The sequence below is a fragment of the Schistocerca americana genome, chromosome 8 (genome assembly GCF_021461395.2).
Source record: "Schistocerca americana isolate TAMUIC-IGC-003095 chromosome 8, iqSchAmer2.1, whole genome shotgun sequence".
Classification (NCBI taxonomy): Eukaryota; Metazoa; Arthropoda; class Insecta; order Orthoptera; family Acrididae; genus Schistocerca; species Schistocerca americana.
This window is the reverse complement of record NC_060126.1, coordinates 69,244,774-69,263,603: the sequence shown is the minus strand read 5'-3', so window position 1 is coordinate 69,263,603 and position 18,830 is coordinate 69,244,774. Positions and strand designations below refer to the sequence as shown.

At 37.4% G+C, this 18,830-nt stretch overlaps 1 protein-coding gene across 1 annotated transcript in view; it reads left to right on the top strand.

The window, feature by feature from the left end:
* The window catches only part of LOC124545574, a 115,892-nt gene extending 100,004 nt beyond the window's left edge, over positions 1–15,888 (top strand). The window contains exon 4 of the mRNA XM_047124522.1: positions 15,706–15,888. Coding sequence (XP_046980478.1) covers positions 15,706–15,863 — 158 coding nt within the window. The 3' untranslated portion in view covers positions 15,864–15,888. The remainder of the gene's footprint in view (positions 1–15,705) is intronic.
* The last annotated feature ends 2,942 nt before the right edge of the window (positions 15,889–18,830 follow it).

Below are 18,830 nucleotides of genomic sequence, written 5' to 3'. Positions count from 1 at the left end.
CAAAGAAAACTTAGTCCTTGAGTGTATACTGTACATAATTATACAGTGACATCACTCACTATGAAACATGTCCCTAATTTTTAACTGTCACCAGCTGGCCACTGTGGCCAAGCGGTTCTAGGCGCTTCAGTCCTGAACCACGCTGCTGCTATGGTCACAGGTTCGAATCCTGCCTCGGGTATGGATGTGAGTGATGTCCTTAGGTTAGTTAGGTTTAATTAGTTCTAAGTCTAGGGGACTGATGAGCTCAGATGTTAAGTCCCAAAGTGCTTAGAGCCATTTGAACCATTTTTTTTTAACTGTCGCGATGATGATCCGCGACGGTGGCATGCTTTATCGCCTACATCGGTACTGCATGTATCTGGTTGTTGCATAATGTATGCCAGGAAGATATCGGCAGCTTCAGCACCAGCAGTGTGAGAAATCTTCATTCTCTCTCCTCCTGTGTCCTCTTCTTCATCACTTCCATCATTACTTTCTTGTACGCTTTTGATTATTTCTTCATCTGTTAAAAGTTTGGTCTGTATCACAGTTTTCCTCATTGAGCCACTTAGTAACATTTTTATCGTCAATTTCCTCTCCCCCTGGAAGGTTGTGGAACATGTCAGTGTACAAAGTAACTGATAATTCCGAATTGGCTGGCTCACTGCTGTCACTCACTACTGGATCCAACTCTGCATCAATGGATGGCCACAATTTTCTCCAGCTCTTCATTATGGGAGCACACTCCACTTTATTCCATGCTTTGGCTGCTTGGAAAACAGCATCACATGTGGTAATAGCGCTCCACGCCTTCAGCATAGGCTCAATTGAGTCATTTTCACTTTTGTTCAGCAAGGAGACAAGACGTGAATGTCGATCATGACATTTAATTGATTCCAAAATTCCCTGGTCCATGGGATGTATTAGGGCTGTCACACTGGGTGGGAGAAAGAGTGCTTGTACATGTATATTATTGGGATTTAGAGAAACATGTGAAGGATAACTGGTAGCTTTGTCAATTATCAGGATAGCTTTCAGCAGAAGCTTTTTCTTCTTTAGCTGTTTTCTCACTGCTGGTACAAACATTTCATGGAACCACCAAGAGAATATTTGTGTGTGCATCCACGCTTTCTTCTGAGCCCAATACTGCACTGGTAGAGTATTTATGTCAGTATGTTGAAAACAACATGGATGTTGGGATTTTCTAATTACTATAAGCAGTAGTTCATGACTCCCATTTGCATTACAACACATTACTGTTTCTGTTGCTTGTAACCGTGCGCTTCCTTCTCGTTCTTGGCAGCTAATGTTTTTGAAGGATGGATCTTGTAAAAGAGGATTACTGTTTCATCAGCATTATACAAGACATCGGCAGTTAAATCTTATTCCTCTATTATCTTCCATATCTTGCTTAAAAACTCATCAGCATCCTTATCATTAGCTGAGCGACTTTCCCCAGTGACTGTCAGCTGCCGAATGCCATGTTGTTTTTCCCAGTTTGATAGCCAACCTCCAGTCGCTGATAAACAAGTGGCTACCGCCAAGTTGTTTGTTAAATGCAGCTGCTTTTTCCTTTATAATCGGGCCACTGACTGGAATTCCTTTACTTGGTTGTTGTATGAACCATCTATAAACAACTGTGCCCAGTTTTTCATTCTCACTCTTTTGCATAACTTTCCGTTTCCCCAACTCACTATTGATTTGTGTTAAGTACTATCGAATAACATCTTCTTTCTTTTTGATGTCATAAACATGCTCGCTCAACATTGAACTCAGCAGCAATGGGCTTTCTGCGAAGAACCTCAATTTAGCTATTCTAAAACTTCAAGTTTCTGCTTGAGGTCTAGTGTAACGTGTTTCTTTTTAGAAAACATGATTCCGAACTGTAAAGAAAGCTACAATTTCAATTACAGTATATAAAGCATTGTTTAACTAAGCATTGTTGTACATGATAATTCATTGTGCACGTGTTTTTGGATGTGCACCAGATTACTGAGAGGCCAGACTACTGAGGGCTGAATTAGCAAGAATCTAGTGTATTTATTAATTAAATAGTAGAGGTGTATGGTCTTTACATTCCTGAGTCCAGATGTTCTTGTCACTTTTAGGAGTGGCTAAAGAAATATTATTTTCCTTTGTTTTTGGATATCTTAGGAATTTCAAATTCCTGTCCGATATCTGCCAGCACCAGAGTGTAAAACTCCATCCTGAATCCTAAATGGGGATGCATAAGCTTTATGTAAATTATTTTGACTTCTAGTATCCTGGTTGTGAATTGCAAAGTATATCCTAAATTCACTTTAATTATTATTAATCACAAATATCATTACAGAATACATATTGACATTTAAGTGTAAGCATCCTTATGTGCTTGAAGAAGCCAGTTCTACTATTCTCCTGGTTGTGTCTAGTATGAATGTGTTTGAGCCATTTATTGATGTACTGTGTCAGCAGCAAACATCACAGTTTCTGAAAAGTCCTCCAGTGCCCTGAGTAAAACATTTATGTACATAAAGAACAGAAGTAGTCTCAGCATCAAACCTAGCAAATACTATATTTAACGATCTATTAAATTTCGGGTGTGCAGCTGTGTAAACCCCACTTCCTCTCCTAATATCCAGCCAAATACCTTCTGCCCATCTTTAGAGTGAGCAGACAGACTGATGCTGCTGTAATACATGCGCCATCCTTTTAAAAGTGCAGACCGTGCCATTGTGCATGTGGTAGCAGATACACAAGTGCCACAGATGTTGGTCATTGGCAAAGAAGTAAGCATAACTGGAATCTGTGACAACGGGATCTATCCATGTTGGGATATCAATGTATCACTATGAACTGCATTGTAGTGATATCTTTATGTGTGTATTAAAGAGAGTGCCAGATTCCAAGGTTTGTCCAGGCTGAAATCCTTACCTCTATATATTAAATTCTTTGCCAAATGAATGTTAAGTGATTCCGTCACCTTTTTTTTTTTTTTTTGGTCATCAGTCTACTGACTGGTTTGATGCGGCCCGCCACGAATTCCTTTCCTGTGCTAACTTCTTCATCTCAGAGTAGCACTTGCAACCTATGTCCTCAATTATTTGTGTGATGTATTCCAATATCTGTCTTCCTCTACAGTTTTTGCTCTCTACAGCTCCCTCTAGTACCATGGAAGTCATTCCCTCATGTCTTAGTAGATGTCCGATCATCCTGTCCCTTCTCCTTATCAGTGTTTTCCACATATTCCTTTCCTCTCCGATTCTGCGTAGAACCTCCTCATTCCTTACCTTATCAATCCAATTAATTTTCAACATTCGTCTATAGCACCACATCTCAAATGCTTATTTTCAACATTCGTCTATAGCACCACATCTCAAATGCTTCCATTCTGTTCTGTTCCGGTTTTCCCACAGTCCATGTTTCACTACCATACAATGCTGTACTCCAGACGTACATCCTCAGAAATTTCTTCCTCAAATTAAGGCCGGTATTTGATATTAGTAGACTTCTCTTGGCCAGAAATGCCTTTTTTGCCATAGCGAGTCTGCTTTTGATGTCCTCCTTGCTCCATCCATCATTGGTTATTTTACTGCCTAGGTAGCAGAATTCCTTAACTTTATTGACTTCGTGACCATCAATCCTGATGTTAAGTTTCTCGCTGTTCTCATTTCTACTGCTTCTCATTACCTTCGTCTTTATTCGATTTACTCTCAAACCATACTGTGTACTCATTAGACTGTTCATCCCGTTCAGCAGATCATTTAATTCTTCTTCACTTTCGCTCAGGATAGCAATGTCATCAGTGAATCGTATCATTGATATCCTTTCACCTTGTATTTTAATTCCATTCCTGAACCTTTCTTTTATTTCCATCATTGCTTCCTCGATGTACAGATTGAAGAGTAGAGGCAGAAGGCTACAGCCTTGTCTTACACCCTTCTTAATACGAGCACTTCGTTCTTGATCGTTCACTCTTATTATTCCCTCTTGGTTGTTGTACATATTGTATATGACCCGTCTCTCCCTATAGCTTACCCCCACTTTTTTCAGAATCTCGAATAGCTTGCACCATTTTACATTGTCGAACGCTTTTCCCAGGTCGACAAATCCTATGAAAGTGTCTTGATTTTTCTTTAGTCTTGCTTCCATTATTAGCCGTAACATCAGTATTGCCTCTCTCGTCCCTTTACTTTTCCTAAAGCCAAACTGATCGTCACCGAGCGCATTCTCAATTTTCTTTTCCATTCTTCTGTATATTATTCTTGTAAGCAGTTTCGATGCATGAGCTGTTAAGCTGGTTGTGCGATAATTCTCGCACTTGTCAGCTCTTGTCGTCTTCGGAATTGTGTGGATGATGCTTTTCCGAAAGTCAGATGGTATGTCGCCAGACTCATATATTCTACACACCAACATGAATAGTCGTTTTGTTGACACTTCCCCCAATGATTTTAGAAATTCTGATGGAATGTTATGTATCCCTTCTGCCTTATTTGACTGTTAAGTCCTACAAAGCTCTTTTAAATTCCAATTCTAATACTGGATCCCCTATCCCTTCTAAATTGACTCCTGTTTCATCTTCTATCACATCAGACAAATCTTCACCCTCATAGAGGCTTTCAATGTATTCTTTCCACCTATCTGCTCTCTCCTCTGCATTTAACAGTGGAATTCCCGTTGCACTCTCAATGTTACCACCGTTGCTTTTAATGTCACCAAAGGTTGTTTTGACTTTCCTGTATGCTGAGTCTGTTCTTCCGAGAATCATATCTTTTTCGATGTCTTCACATTTTTCCTGCAGCCATTTCGTCTTAGCTTCCCTGCACTTCCTATTTATTTCATTCCTCAGCGACTTGTATTTCTGTATTCGTGATTTTCCCGGAACATGTTTGTACTTCCTCCTTTCATCAATCAACTGAAGTATTTCTTCTGTTACCCATGGTTTCTTCGCAGCTACCTTCTTTGTACCTATGTTTTCCTTCCCAACTTCTGTGATGGCCCTTTTTAGAGATGTCCATTCCTCTTCAACTGTACTGCCTACTGCGCTATTCCTTATTGCTGTATCTATAGCATTAGAGAACTTCAGACGTATCTTGTCATTCCTTAGTACTTCCGTATCCCACTTCTTTGCGTATTGATTCTTCCTGACTAATGTCTTGAACTTCAGCCTACTCTTCAGCACTACTATATTGTGATCTGAGTCTATATCTTCTCCTGGGTACGCCTTACAATCCAGTATATGATTTCGGAATCTCTGTCTGACCATGATGTAATCTAATTGAAATCTTCCCGTATCTCCCGGCCTTTTCCAAGTATACCTCCTCCTCTTGTGATTCTTGAACAGGGTATTCACTATTACTAGCTGAAACTTGTTACAGAACTCAATTAGTCTTTCTCCTCTTTCATTCCTTGTCCCGAGGCCATATTCTCCTGTAACCTTTTCTTCTACCCCTTCCCCTACAACTGCATTCCAGTCGCCCATGACTATTAGATTTTCGACCCCCTTTACATACTGCATTACCCTTTCAATATCCTCATACACTTTCTCTATCTGTTCATCTTCAGCTTGCAACGTCGGCATGTATACCTGAACTATCGTTGTTGGTTTTGGTCTGCTGTCGATTCTGATTAGAACAACCCGGTCACTGAACTGTTCACAGTAACACACCCTCTGCCCTACCTTCCTATTCATAATGAATCCTACACCTGTTATACCATTTTCTGCTGCTGTTGATGTTACCCGATACTCATCTGACCAGAAATCCTTGTCTTCCTACCACTTCACTTCACTGACCCCTACTATATCTACATTGAGCCTTTGCATTTCCCTTTTCAGATTTTCTAGTTTTCCTACCACGTTCAAGCTTCTGACATTCCATGCCCCGACTCGTAGAACATTATCCTTTCGTTGATTATTCACTCTTTTTCTCATGGTAACCTCCCCCTTGGCAGTCCCCTCCCGGAGATCCGAATAGGGGACTATTCTGGAATCTTTTGCCAATGGAGAGATCATCATGACACTTCTTCAATTACAGGCCACATGTCCTGTGGACACACATTACGTGTCTTTAATGCAGTGGTTTCCATTGCCTTCGGCATCCTCATGTTGTAGATCGTTGCTGATTCTTCCACCTTTAGGGGCAATTTCCCACCCCTAGGACAAGAGTGTGCCCTGAACCTCAATCCGGTCCTCCGCCATCTTTCACAAGGCCGTTGGCAGAATGAGGCTGACTTTTTATGCCAGAAGTCCTCGGCTGCCAATGCTGATTATTTATCAAAATTTAGGCAGTGGCAGGGATCGAACCCGGGACTGAAGACGTTTTGATTATGAATCAAAGACGCTACCCCTAGACCATGGGTACAATTGAGTCTCAAAAATATGAAATTGACACTAGAATTTCAACTTTTTTTATACCAGTGTTTTTAGAGGATTTTGTAAAACCCCAGCCTTTTGGGGTTTCAAGTCATCTTCAATGGAGTCCAATACTGCTGTTTGTTGCCTTCAGTGGATGGCAAAAAGTCACTTTAATTTTGTGTCTGGTGAGAATCTAACCTATTTTTGATAGTATGTTGGGAAAGGCACATACTTAAATTTCTTTTTCTTTTTTTCTTATGTCCACTTTACGTTTTATTTATAGCATATCGTGTATGTATTGTGGAGAATACTCATCTTCTTCAAAAACTCCTTCTACGAGAAGAAGCTCATCCTACATATTGCTCTCATCAGTAGTGCTATGTGCTTGGTGAATCGTAGTTCTGTACGAGTTGTCTTCTGATAACTGGGTATCATCACAAGTAGATCAGAACTTAGCAGACACAAAGGTAAAGCAAGTTTTTAACCTACCCAGAAGACAGGGTTCTGTCAAAGATGACTTGATGCTCCACAAGACCAGGGTTTACTAGATCCCTTGCATGTATGGCATTTCATATGTTAGACAGCTGAACTTGTACAGCACTTAAAAGATGCACAGAACACCACAGGTACACGTGGATCCCTCAGCCCAATAACCTGTCTGTTAGTTTTGAAAACGTGAGTTAATAACTTTTGTGATTATTTTAACAGATGAGTGATGGTGGAGTATCTAACGCCTTTCTGAGGAAACCTATTGAAACTGCTTCTGATGCATCATTTTTAGGAAGAATTGATAGGCAACAGTGTGAATTTAACATTATTCTTCTCACCATTCTGTCATTAGATGGTGGAATATTATTTGTCTTTTGACTTCATTCATTTAAAACCTATGACGTCACGGTCGACGAAGCTTTCCAGTCCTGATACATTACGTACGCCTGTACCACCTCGTACAATAGCGAGATGTCAACCAGCCATTACCATGCGAAAATGTATCATTTAGATCAATACTGAAGTTCAGTCCACATCCACAGAAGACAGCGGGTCCATCTAGTAGTGAATGTGCGGCGACAGATTTTATATTATTCTTCTTCTTGTCGGCAGCAGATGTTGTCATTTCGACGTCTTCTATTGTTTTATATATTGTCTGTCTTGCACGACGACGGTATCTTTTGTAGGGCATCTTGGCAGCGTTCAATGCAGTTGCCTGTGCAGCAGCAGCAGCGCGAATGATCCGCTCCGCGGGCAGCGCTCGTTTTTATAGCCGCGCACTGGCGCGGCGCCAGATAAGGGACTTAGAATATTTCACAGTGCCAGCCGCGTGTTATCCCGGACGGGCGCACTAGCCTCACTAGGTGCGCCCGTCCGCTGTTTGTCAGTCTTCGGCAGCTGGCGCGCTGCCAAGATGGCACATTCCACGTTTGTGAAAATGCAAATAAAGACTTTGGCAAATCATCATATATGTCACCCTCACCCTTTTCCTTGTATACACGTAATAGACGTAAGATATCTGTAAATGAAACTGTATTTATTTGGATTAAAGGTAAAGGTACATGTGAATATGTAAAATTTGTTGGAGACTGTACTTTGTATTTTCATAAATAAATTGATCTGTAGCGTAGCTGAGAACCGGACAAGGGTACATCTAGAATCTGTCGACATAGAGTATGCAGCAGCATGTTACGTCAGCTCTCTGAGCGCGTGACCTTTGACCCCGCCGATAAGGCGGCTCAAGGCCATCTTGGCAGCGTGCCAGCTGCCGAAGACTGACAAACATCCACAGAAGACAGCGGGTCCATCTAGTAGTGAATGTGCGGCGACAGATTTTATAGTATTCTTCTTCTTGTCGGCAGCAGATGTTGTCATTTCGACGCCTTCTATTGTTTTATATATTGTCTGTCTTGCACGACGACTGTGGATGTAGACTGAACTTCAGTATTGATCTAAATGATACATTTTCGCATGGTAACGGCTGGTTGACAGTCGCTATTGTACGAGGTGGTACAGGCGTACCTAATGTATCAGGACTGGAAAGCTTCGTCGACCGTGACGTCATAGCCTACCGCACATTCCACGTTTGTGAAAATGCAAATAAAGACTTTGGCAAATCATCATATATGTCACCCTCACCCTTTTCCTTGTATACACGTAATAGACGTAAGATATCTGTAAATGAAACTGTATTTATTTGGATTAAAGGTAAAGGTACATGTGAATATGTAAAATTTGTTGGAGACTGTACTTTGTATTTTCATAAATAAATTGATCTGTAGCGTAGCTGAGAACCGGACAAGGGTACATCTAGAATCTGTCGACATACAGTATTGCCTTGTCCTTGGAATTGCAAATTTTTTATGCATATTACAATATTTCAGTCTTTTTGATGACACATTGAAGAATTTTGCGGGTATGTTTGGAGTTCATTAATAATTCCGCAATAGAGGTAGTCCTCTGCAGCAAACAAAACTCTCTCGTCTTTGCACAAGATACTTTGAGTCCAAATGTAAGCTACCCCCTTTCTCAACATCAACTGTAATTTTCCCTAATCCATTAAAAGGAATATTGCTGTAAGAACATTTTCAGGAAAGAATTAAATTTATCATCTACTTGGAGTTCTCGGCACATTTCTCCCCATGGCCCATCCAGCGAGTTCTCCTCAAATAGTGTACGTGAGTCAGCGTTTACAGTTCTTCTGTGAAAGTGTTTTTTTCTCTTCTTAGTGAAATAATCAGAAACTGCCAGTTCATCTTCGCCAAAGCAGTTATAATCCCATTAGTATGCAGTATCAGTTATCTTTATTACACCAGAACACTCCAGGACTCAGAAATAAAGTTGATGAACTACTCATTTGTATTGATGAAATGAACTCATCTAACTAAATTGACACAATCTGCCTCTCTGAACATCAAGTGACCACTGGTATAGATATGTTAGACATTTCAGGATTTAAGCTAGCTTTCTACTTCTGCAGAGTAGATATGGATGGAGGAGGAGTTGCCACATTTATTAAATACTGCCATAAATTCAAGAACATTGACATTAATAAATTATGTTTAGAGCAGCATCTAGAAGCATGTGCAACAGTAGAGTTCCATAACAGATCCTATATAATACTAACTATTTACCAAGCACCTGCAGGAAATTATAATCTATTCATAAATTATCTAGAAGCTCTTTTTGGTTATTTAATGGGAAGAAACAAAGAAATTTTGATTGCTGGTGATTTTAATACAGATTTTCTAATGCAATCTTCCCCAGTAAACATTTACTGCAGTTAGTAATGTTGTCTTTCAATCTAACTCACAATGTAAACTTTCCAACTAGGATCACTAAATTCTCAAGGACATCCATTTATAACATTTTTATCGACAAATCAAAGGAACAAAATCATATCATAAAACCTGTAATAAATGGACTATCAGATCATGACATGCAGCTCCTTGTTTTAGATGTAAATTCTAAGCAGATTATCAAGACTGCTAAATCTGAGTACAGGAGAGTAGTCAATCAACCAAAAATTGAGTGTTTTAGAAAACTGCTCAGAGATATGAACTGGAAAGATGTTTATAGTGCTCATGACATGAATGAAAAATATAACACATTCATGAACAATGTCAGTACCATGTTTGAAAACTGTTTTCCTCTAAAAGTTACTCAAATTAAACATAAGTCTATAATAAAACCATGGATTACACAAGGAATAAAGATTTTCTGTAAGACAAAAAGGAAAATGTATCTGTTGACCAAGAATAGCTCCAATGCTGATGATTTAGCTAAATACAATGAATACTGTAAAATATTTAAAAAACAGTGATTCAGACATCTAAACAAATGCACTACGAGAAGAAGATAGCAATCAATGTCAGGGAACAAAATAAAAACAATATGGGATATAGTGAAAGAGTGGAACCAGAAAGGAACAGGAGCAAAAAGCATTAATGGTAGATGACACATTAGTAACTGATGAGCATAGTGTGGCAAATCTATTTAACAAGTACTTTATATCTGTTACTGATAGAATGGGATTGTAAGGATCAGTAAATAATGCCCTTGAATATCTGAAACTAGCCTTTACAAATATCTTTAGGTACATGAATATGTCACTCACTTCACCAAAAGAAATAACTTCCATAATAAAATCTTTAAAAACAAAGCATCCTAGTGGTTACATTGAAATATCAACAAAGTTAATTAAGGCATGTTCTTGTGAGTTTAGTACAATTCTAAGTTACTTGTGTAACCAGTCAATTATAACTGGGACATTTCCTGACTGGCTATAATATGCAGATGTTAAGCCTCTATTCAAGAAAGGAGATAAAGAGATACCATCAAACTACAGACCGATTTCACTTTTACCAGCATTCTCAAAAATTTTATAAAAAGTAATGTACAGGCAGCTTCTCAACCATCTGACCACAAATAATATATTATCAAGAACACAGTTTGGATTTCTGAAGGGTTCTGGTATCGAGAAGGCTGTTTACACCTACAGTGAAAATGTACTTAATTCATTAAATAACAAACGACAAGCAGCAGGTATTTTCTGTGATTTGTCAAAGGCATTTGACTGTGTGAACCACAACATCCTGTTAAATAAATTAGAATTCTATGGTGTCACGGGCAGTGCTGCAAAATGGTTCAAGTTGTACCTCACTAACAGGAAACAAAGGGAGTCAGTGCAAGGGACTAGTGAATTAAGTCATCAGTCATCATCAGAACTGGAAGAAATTACATGTGGTGTCCCACAAGGATCCATCTTAGGGCCATTGCTTTTTCTTGTGTACGTTAATGATCTCTCATGACTTACACTGCCAGAAGCAGAGTTCGTTTTGTTTGCAGTTGACACAAGTATTGCAATAAATAGTATGTCGAGTGTAGTTCTAGAAAGATCTGCTAATGATATTTGCATGGATATTAATAAATGGTTTAAAGCCAACTCACTGACATTAAACTTCGAAAAGACTCGCTGTATGCAATTCAGAACCTGTAAGGGGTTTCCAGCCAGCATATGCATAAAGTATGAAGAAGAGCAGATAGAAGAGGTTGAGTCTTAAATTCCTGGGATTACAACTTGATAAAAAATTCAGTTGGGAGGAGCACACCACAGAACTGCAGAAACGCCTTAACAAATCTGTATTTTCAGTTCGAGTGTTGGCAGACATAGGTGACAAAAATTAAAAAGCTTGCATACTTTGCCTACTTTCATTCCATAATGTCATATGGTATAATATTTTGGGGTAACTCATCAAGTCAAACAAAAGTTTTCAGAGTCCAAAAGTGTGTAATACGTATTATTTGTGGAGTAAATTCATGGACGTCCTGTAGAAACCTCTTCAAAGAACTGGGTATACTAACTACTGCCTCTCAGTGTATTTACTCCTTAATGAAATTTGTCCTAAATAATATATCCCTTTTTCCAACAAACAGCTCAGTTCATACATACAATACCAGGAACAAAAATGATCTGCACAAGGACTTAAAAGCACTTACTTTAGTTCAAAAAGGTGTCCACTACTCAGGAACACTAATCTTCAATAATTTGCCAGCAAACATAAAAAATTTAGTTACAAATAAAGATCAGTTTAAAAGGAGCCTGAAAGACTTACTAGTGCCCAACTCCTTCTACTCCATTGACAAATTTTTTAATGTAAACAAATAATGTATTGTATATACTCATACTATTAGTATTGTTATTTCAGGTTAAAAAAAAAATTGACATGTCCCACATCCACAAGGATCTCCTCAGCACGGATCTATGGAATGAAAAACTAATCTAATGTAATCTAATTCTGCTGATGGTGGTTCTTTGCTGCAGCCATCAGACAATCTTGGCCAGATAAGCCATTTATTATAAGATTCACATCCACAAGGACTGCTGAAAAGCAATGCCTCCAAAAATTTTATGTCAAAACTCTTAAAGCCTTTTAAATAAAACAATTAACATTCTACATCTTTATTCTTCATATGAATATATTTATTTCCCATATTTTACGTAATATTGTTTTTATTCCATCCTGGATTTTCCATTTTTTATATATTTCTCAACATAGCCACTCTGGTGACGAACACATTTCTCTCAATGAGAGACTACTTTGTTGATATTGTCACTGTAGAATATTTGACTTAGTTGACAGAGCCACAATCTCACCTTTGCTTGCACCACTTCATCAATATGAAAGTGAAGTCATCTAATGTGTTTTATAAGTTTTGAAAACAGATGAAAATGGGGGCCAAGTCAGGGACTGTATGGAGAATGATCAGTGATAGTGAACCCAAAGTGTCAGATTGTTGCAGCACTTATTTGTAGTTTGGCATTGTCATGCTGAAGGAGAGAGTATTCCTTGTGTGGATGAACTCTTTGAATTCATGCTTTCAATTTTCTGAAGATTGTGGCACACAGATTTTCACACACAGCTGTATTACACACTACAATTCAGAGCCCGAGGTTGCAACTTGGATCAGCAAAGGAAGAAAGCTGATGGAGTAGTATGCATGAAATGTAATGCCTCATCTAATACTGATAACAGAGCAAGAAATTCTGAGCTTTAAGTTTCAGCACAAATGAAAAATAGAGGTACTTAGAAATAAATGAATGTTGTGCAGTTTCCTTCTGTTCTAGTTGTTAACTTTACTGTGGCGATGAAACAAAAGCTGGACATTACTAACTCTGAGTACTCCCTATAAGAACAATCCAGAAGAAAATCACTTTTGCAATTGTGATGCCATTATAACACAATATATTCAGTTCTCATTTATTACCACGAAGTATATTTAGTACAATGTAATTGATTAATTAAGTTTAAAACCTATGTATCAATGCCATTTCGTTTTGTAGTTTCCTGTAAAAATATGAGTACTTTGTCTCTCTTCTCAAATAAGTTTCTGATGTTCTGATGGAAAAGTCCAAATCTTTTATGACTGTGGCCCTTTGTGGTTTTCAAGATGTCGATTTTTCTTTCTACACTGATCATTGCAACTGTAATTATAGCAATTCAGCAGCTATGTCTTTCAGAAATATTTACTCTAAACATCCTAGTGAAAATACTGCAAATCACTGCATGCCCTGGAAATTAGTCATGCAAATAACTTCCAAGATAAACATTCAGAAATAGATGTTGGCACATTTGGTACAACTACAAAAGGGCTGAGGTATCAATCACGTACATGTGTGATGACCCCTCCTTTACTGACTAACTTCTGATACCCTGTATATACATGTTCGACAGAGTGCTTCTCCAGATCTTGTTGTAGTGCTCAAAGTGTGATACTGTCCTCAAATATGAGGTAGTTCTAAACAAATACTGATGGTCTACAATATAAGAAACAACTATTAATGGCTGTGCATTACATCAAACTCTATACATGAAATCATTTTTTTCAATCTAAATATTATTGTTTTTTTATTACATGCTTTTACAGGGTGGTTCCTGTTTTCAAGGAGTTTAACTTTAATGCCTGTAGCCTGAAGACAGCCAATTAATGTTTTCCACAGTTTAGCAGGCCTGTTGTAGTTTCATTTTGTTGTAGTTTCAGTTTACTGTGAAAGGAACTGCAAAATATTTACAACTCATTTTTTGAAAAAGAGTTTTTTTTTAATATTTTGTACTTTTCCAATGAAATATTTTTGTACTGTCATAAAGTATCACTTACAGGGTGACATACTTTGCTGTTGAACATACAAATAGGGGACATTGGCTTTTCTGAAATAAGGGACTAGACCACTTTCTTTTCAGTAAATTTGTTATTATTATGGTCTTAATGTGCATGGGAGCATAAAAAATTCATGAAATTATTGCTATTATTTTAAAAGTAATGAGATGTATGAGCTTCACCAAATGTACAACCTTCCAAGTGGCTCTTCTTGTCTATGCTGAACCAAAATTAATATGGTCCAGAAGACATCAAAACACCATAATTAGTGCCTTTAGGTGCAAATCTGAAGAAGAGACACATATATGCATTAAGTACTCTTACCAGCTCTACATCTAATGTACATTCATACTCCACAACCACTGTGAATTGTATGTGGAGGCTACTCTTGTGTTGTACCAGTTTCTGGGGCTCCTTCCCTTTTCATTCAATTATGGAGTGTGGGAAAAATGATTGTGTAAACTCTTATGTGTGCACTGTAGTTAGTCTAATCCCTTCCTTGAAATCATCACAAGACTGACATATAGGGGTTTATAGTGCATTCCTATATTCATCTCTTGTAAATGATTCTTGAAATTATGTGAGTAGTCTTTTATGGAATAGGTTGCATCTGCCAGTTCACGTTTTTCAGCAGCTGTGACACTCTTCCATGGGTCAAACAAACATGTTACCATTCCTGTTGTCCTTAGTGTACATCCCATATCCACTGTTAGTCCTTGGAGACCAGTTGCATTTCCCTATCATTCTATCAATAAACTGAAGTCAGCCACCTGCTTTAGGGATTATTGAGACAATTTGATTTTTCCATTTCATATCCCTACAAATTGTAACATCCAGTTGTATCTCACTGACATAGCAGTCATGGGATGCTATGTTTCTTTACTTTTTTTTCATTTTGTTATGTATGCAGTTTATGAACATTGTTGATCTTGATACTACTTTGAAATCTTATCAAGATCAGACTGAAAATTTGTGCTTTTTTTCAGTCAGAACCTCATTATGTATAACAGCATCATTTGTGGAAAGTCTGATGCTATTATATTGTCTGCCAAGCCTTTCACATACAAATGAACCGTAAGTGTCCCAACACGCTTTCGTGGAGTGCATCTGATTTTACTTCTTCATTTGTCAATGACTCCCCATCCTAGATAATATGCTGTAGCCTCCATAAAAGTAAATCTTCAATCCAGTCACAAATTTTATTTGATATTCCATACAACCATATTTTCATAATAAGTGTAGGCATGGTACCAAGTCAAATGGTTTTCAGAAGTCAAGAAATGCTGTGTCTATGTGACTGCCTTGATCCATGGATTTTATGATGTCATAAAGTACATCTGTACATTATTTTACCATTTAATTAGATTATTAGTTATCATTTAAAATGTATGGCATCAATATCTGCATGAAAAAAATTGTAAAAATTTCTTTCTCACTACATGACAGTGCTACCACACTTTTTTAAATGTGTCATGTGTCCAAGGCAGGCTAGAATGCTAGTTGATCACTCAAAGAAAAAATTTGGTGAATAATCTAAAATAGCGTGTAAAATCATGAGTATTCGAGGTCATGATGACAAAGATAAATTAATGTTGTTATTGCATTGCATTTTCTTCATTATAGAGCTAAAATTAAACCAAGTCACACAATTGTAGACCTCAGTGCTAATTAATTATTTCCTGTAGTGAACATGGATGTTTGTAATGTTTAAATAATTCTGTGTAAATAATTTCTCGTTTCAGAAAAAGAAGAGAAATCTGTAACATCACAGAGAGCACTGAATTTAGCTGATAAAATAACTTCACAGACAGATCGTTTGGATGCAATGATCATGAAAGCTGAGCAGGCAGAAATGAGCATGTCCCACCAGAACAAGCAAATGCGATCTTTTCTCAGATAATAATTTATCATTCTAGTGGATACCCTTAAGACATATCTTAAATATGACCAGCTGCTGAAGTCTTAAACTGAAAATGGTTTGCAGTATTTTGGGGATCTGTTGCTTCTTTCTGCGATTTCTTTGTATGAGTAAATCCATTTTACCATCAGTATTACAAATGCAAAAGGTTTCAACAATATGTTTTTTTAGGATGACAACAGCAGGTATAATTAATGATTTTACAAAATTAGTGCACTAGATCTGTATTAAAGATGGGTGACAGGCCTTTGAGGTATAAGACTGATCATCCGGCCACATGTTTATAATTAAGAGAATAAACGTGACACCTAGCTGTTGCATTCCTGCCTATAGCATTGCAGTACTCACATTTTCATTAAGCTCAATTTTGTTTGAAGTGTAAGTGTTGCTGCCATAACTGAAACACTTGCCTCTGCTTTCATACAGAAGATGTTGAAGTGGTGTAACATGCCAAATGACATCTATTTGCTGTTTGTACACTTGCTTGGCAAATTTTACTTTTCAGGATTTAGGTCATGGTCTAAAGCATATTTTGGAGCCTAACATTTCATTTTTGATTATCTTGTTGTTGACAAATGTTGCCATTTTGCACACTTGGTGGACAAGCAGTTAAATTATTTTCTGTTATTATTATTATTATTATTATGTTTTTTATTATTTACACAAAGGCCCCTAATTTATCTTGCTTGTCCAGCATCTTTCTTTACTGGGAAGGGGCAGAGGGTTCTGTACTGTGACCATCAGTGTCATTAATAATTAATAAATGATGTGCCAAATCATGTACTGCCAGTGGATGACAGTGGCCTGTTTGTTATAAAGATGAATAAAGCTGATTTACATGATAGAGTCATTGTAGCAAGAGAGCAAGCAAGCAAATTGTTTAGACAAAAATTCATTGTGAATGCCAAAGAGAAAGCAATTTAAATGAACTTCAGCCATATGAAGAACAAATTAGAAAGTAATCTAACAATAGTACTTGTTTAGACAAAAATTCATTGTGAATGACAAAAAAGGGAGCAATTTAAATGTACTTCAGCCTTATGAAGGACATATTAGAAACTAATCTAAAAATAGCAGTTGGCCCACATAAAATAGAGAAAACACTCCATATTGCATTTTTAGGAGTGTTGATGGAAGCACATTGGCAGAAACATACAGAATTGTTAAAGAAAACATTGAATCAGTAGAGTTGTATTCTAAATACACTTAAAAATTTCTGTAGTATCAAAACAATTTTCTGTAACTACATTGCTGCCATGCATGGCATGTGAAGATAAATCATAGTCTTGGTGGAATACCAGTCTGTCTTAACATCGATTTGTACTTTACAATCATATAAGTATATTTTTAAGAAATTTTAAATCACAACCCTACAAATAATGTAGTTGTGTTAAGGTGCATGTTTCTGAAGCTACACAATGAATTCTCAGTCATAGAGTCAATTCGATAACTACGAAACAAGATATAGAGATGATTTTCATAGAGAAATACACACAAAAGGCAAGTATCAAAAAGTGCACTGTGATAGCCAAAAATTCTGCTTAGTGCACCATGTAAGGAAATAAAGACATCATTATTCCACACATTTAACCAACAACAGTTTTTACAGTATTGAATAACATGTGAATCATCAGACTTCAAAGCAAGGAATCCCTCCCAAATCAGGTCTGAGTGAGCTGTCCTTTCTTTAAAATTTTCTCCTTACCTAATACTCTCTCTTCCCCTAGGAAGGGCACAATACTTCCAAAAGAGACTGTATCATCATGTACCTTGGGAGCAAAAATATTTTTGGCTCATCAAGCTAAGTACTGGCCACTAACTGTGTCTCATAATAAAATATAATAAAACTTTTTTTACTGTGCTAATTTATATATTGCCTGTAATTATGTGTATGGCTTCAAGTTCTACATAAGAATACTTTATTAACTAAAATTTAATGGTAAAATTGTTTCATATCTTACTGTCTATGTAAAATTAATATAATATAGGGAAACAATCCACGTGGGAAAAATTTATCAAAAAACAAAGACGATGTGACTTACCAAACGAAAGTGCTGGCAGGTCGAAAGATACACAAACAAACACAAACATACACACAAAATTCAAGCTTTCGCAACAAACTGTTGCCTCATCAGGAAAGAGGGAAGGAGAGGGAAAGATGAAAGGATGTGGGTTTTAAGGGAGAGGGTAAGGACTCATTCCAATCCCAGGAGCGGAAAGACTTACCTCAGGGGGAAAAAAGGACGGGTATACACTCGCACACACACACATATCCATCCACACATATACAGTATATGTGTATATGTGTATATGTGTGGATGGATATGTGTGTGTGTGCGCGAGTGTATACCCGTCCTTTTTTCCCCCTAAGGTAAGTCTTTCCGCTCCTGGGATTGGAATGACTCCTTACCCTCTCCCTTAAAACCCACATCCTTTCGTCTTTCCCTCTCCTTCCCTCTTTCCTGATGAGGCAACAGTTTGTTGCGAAAGCTTGAATTTTGTGTGTTTGTGTTTGTTTGTGTGACTTTCGGCCTGCCAGCGCTTTCGTTTGGTAAGTCACATCATCTTTGTTTTTTGATAAAATTGTCTATGTAAAATCCTAGATAATTATATATGATGAGCTAAAATGATGCTAATAAACTGAACTAAAGTGAATAATGGCAACATAAATTCATAAATGTGAGACCAATTTCAGTAAAAAAAAGAAGGATGTTTTAAATTAGAGTACTGTTGTATGATTATGAATAGGCAATTGTTTCAGCTGTATGCGCCATGAAAACATTCAAAGAAGCAGTAAATGATTTGTCTCCCACATGAGGAGACAACATATTATATACAAACATATGCCTTAGACCACAACCCAAATCCCAATAAACAACAGTCAACAAGAAAACAAATTTCTGCCTCAAAAGTGTGCATTTTTTTGCACACTATCTCTTAACACTGATG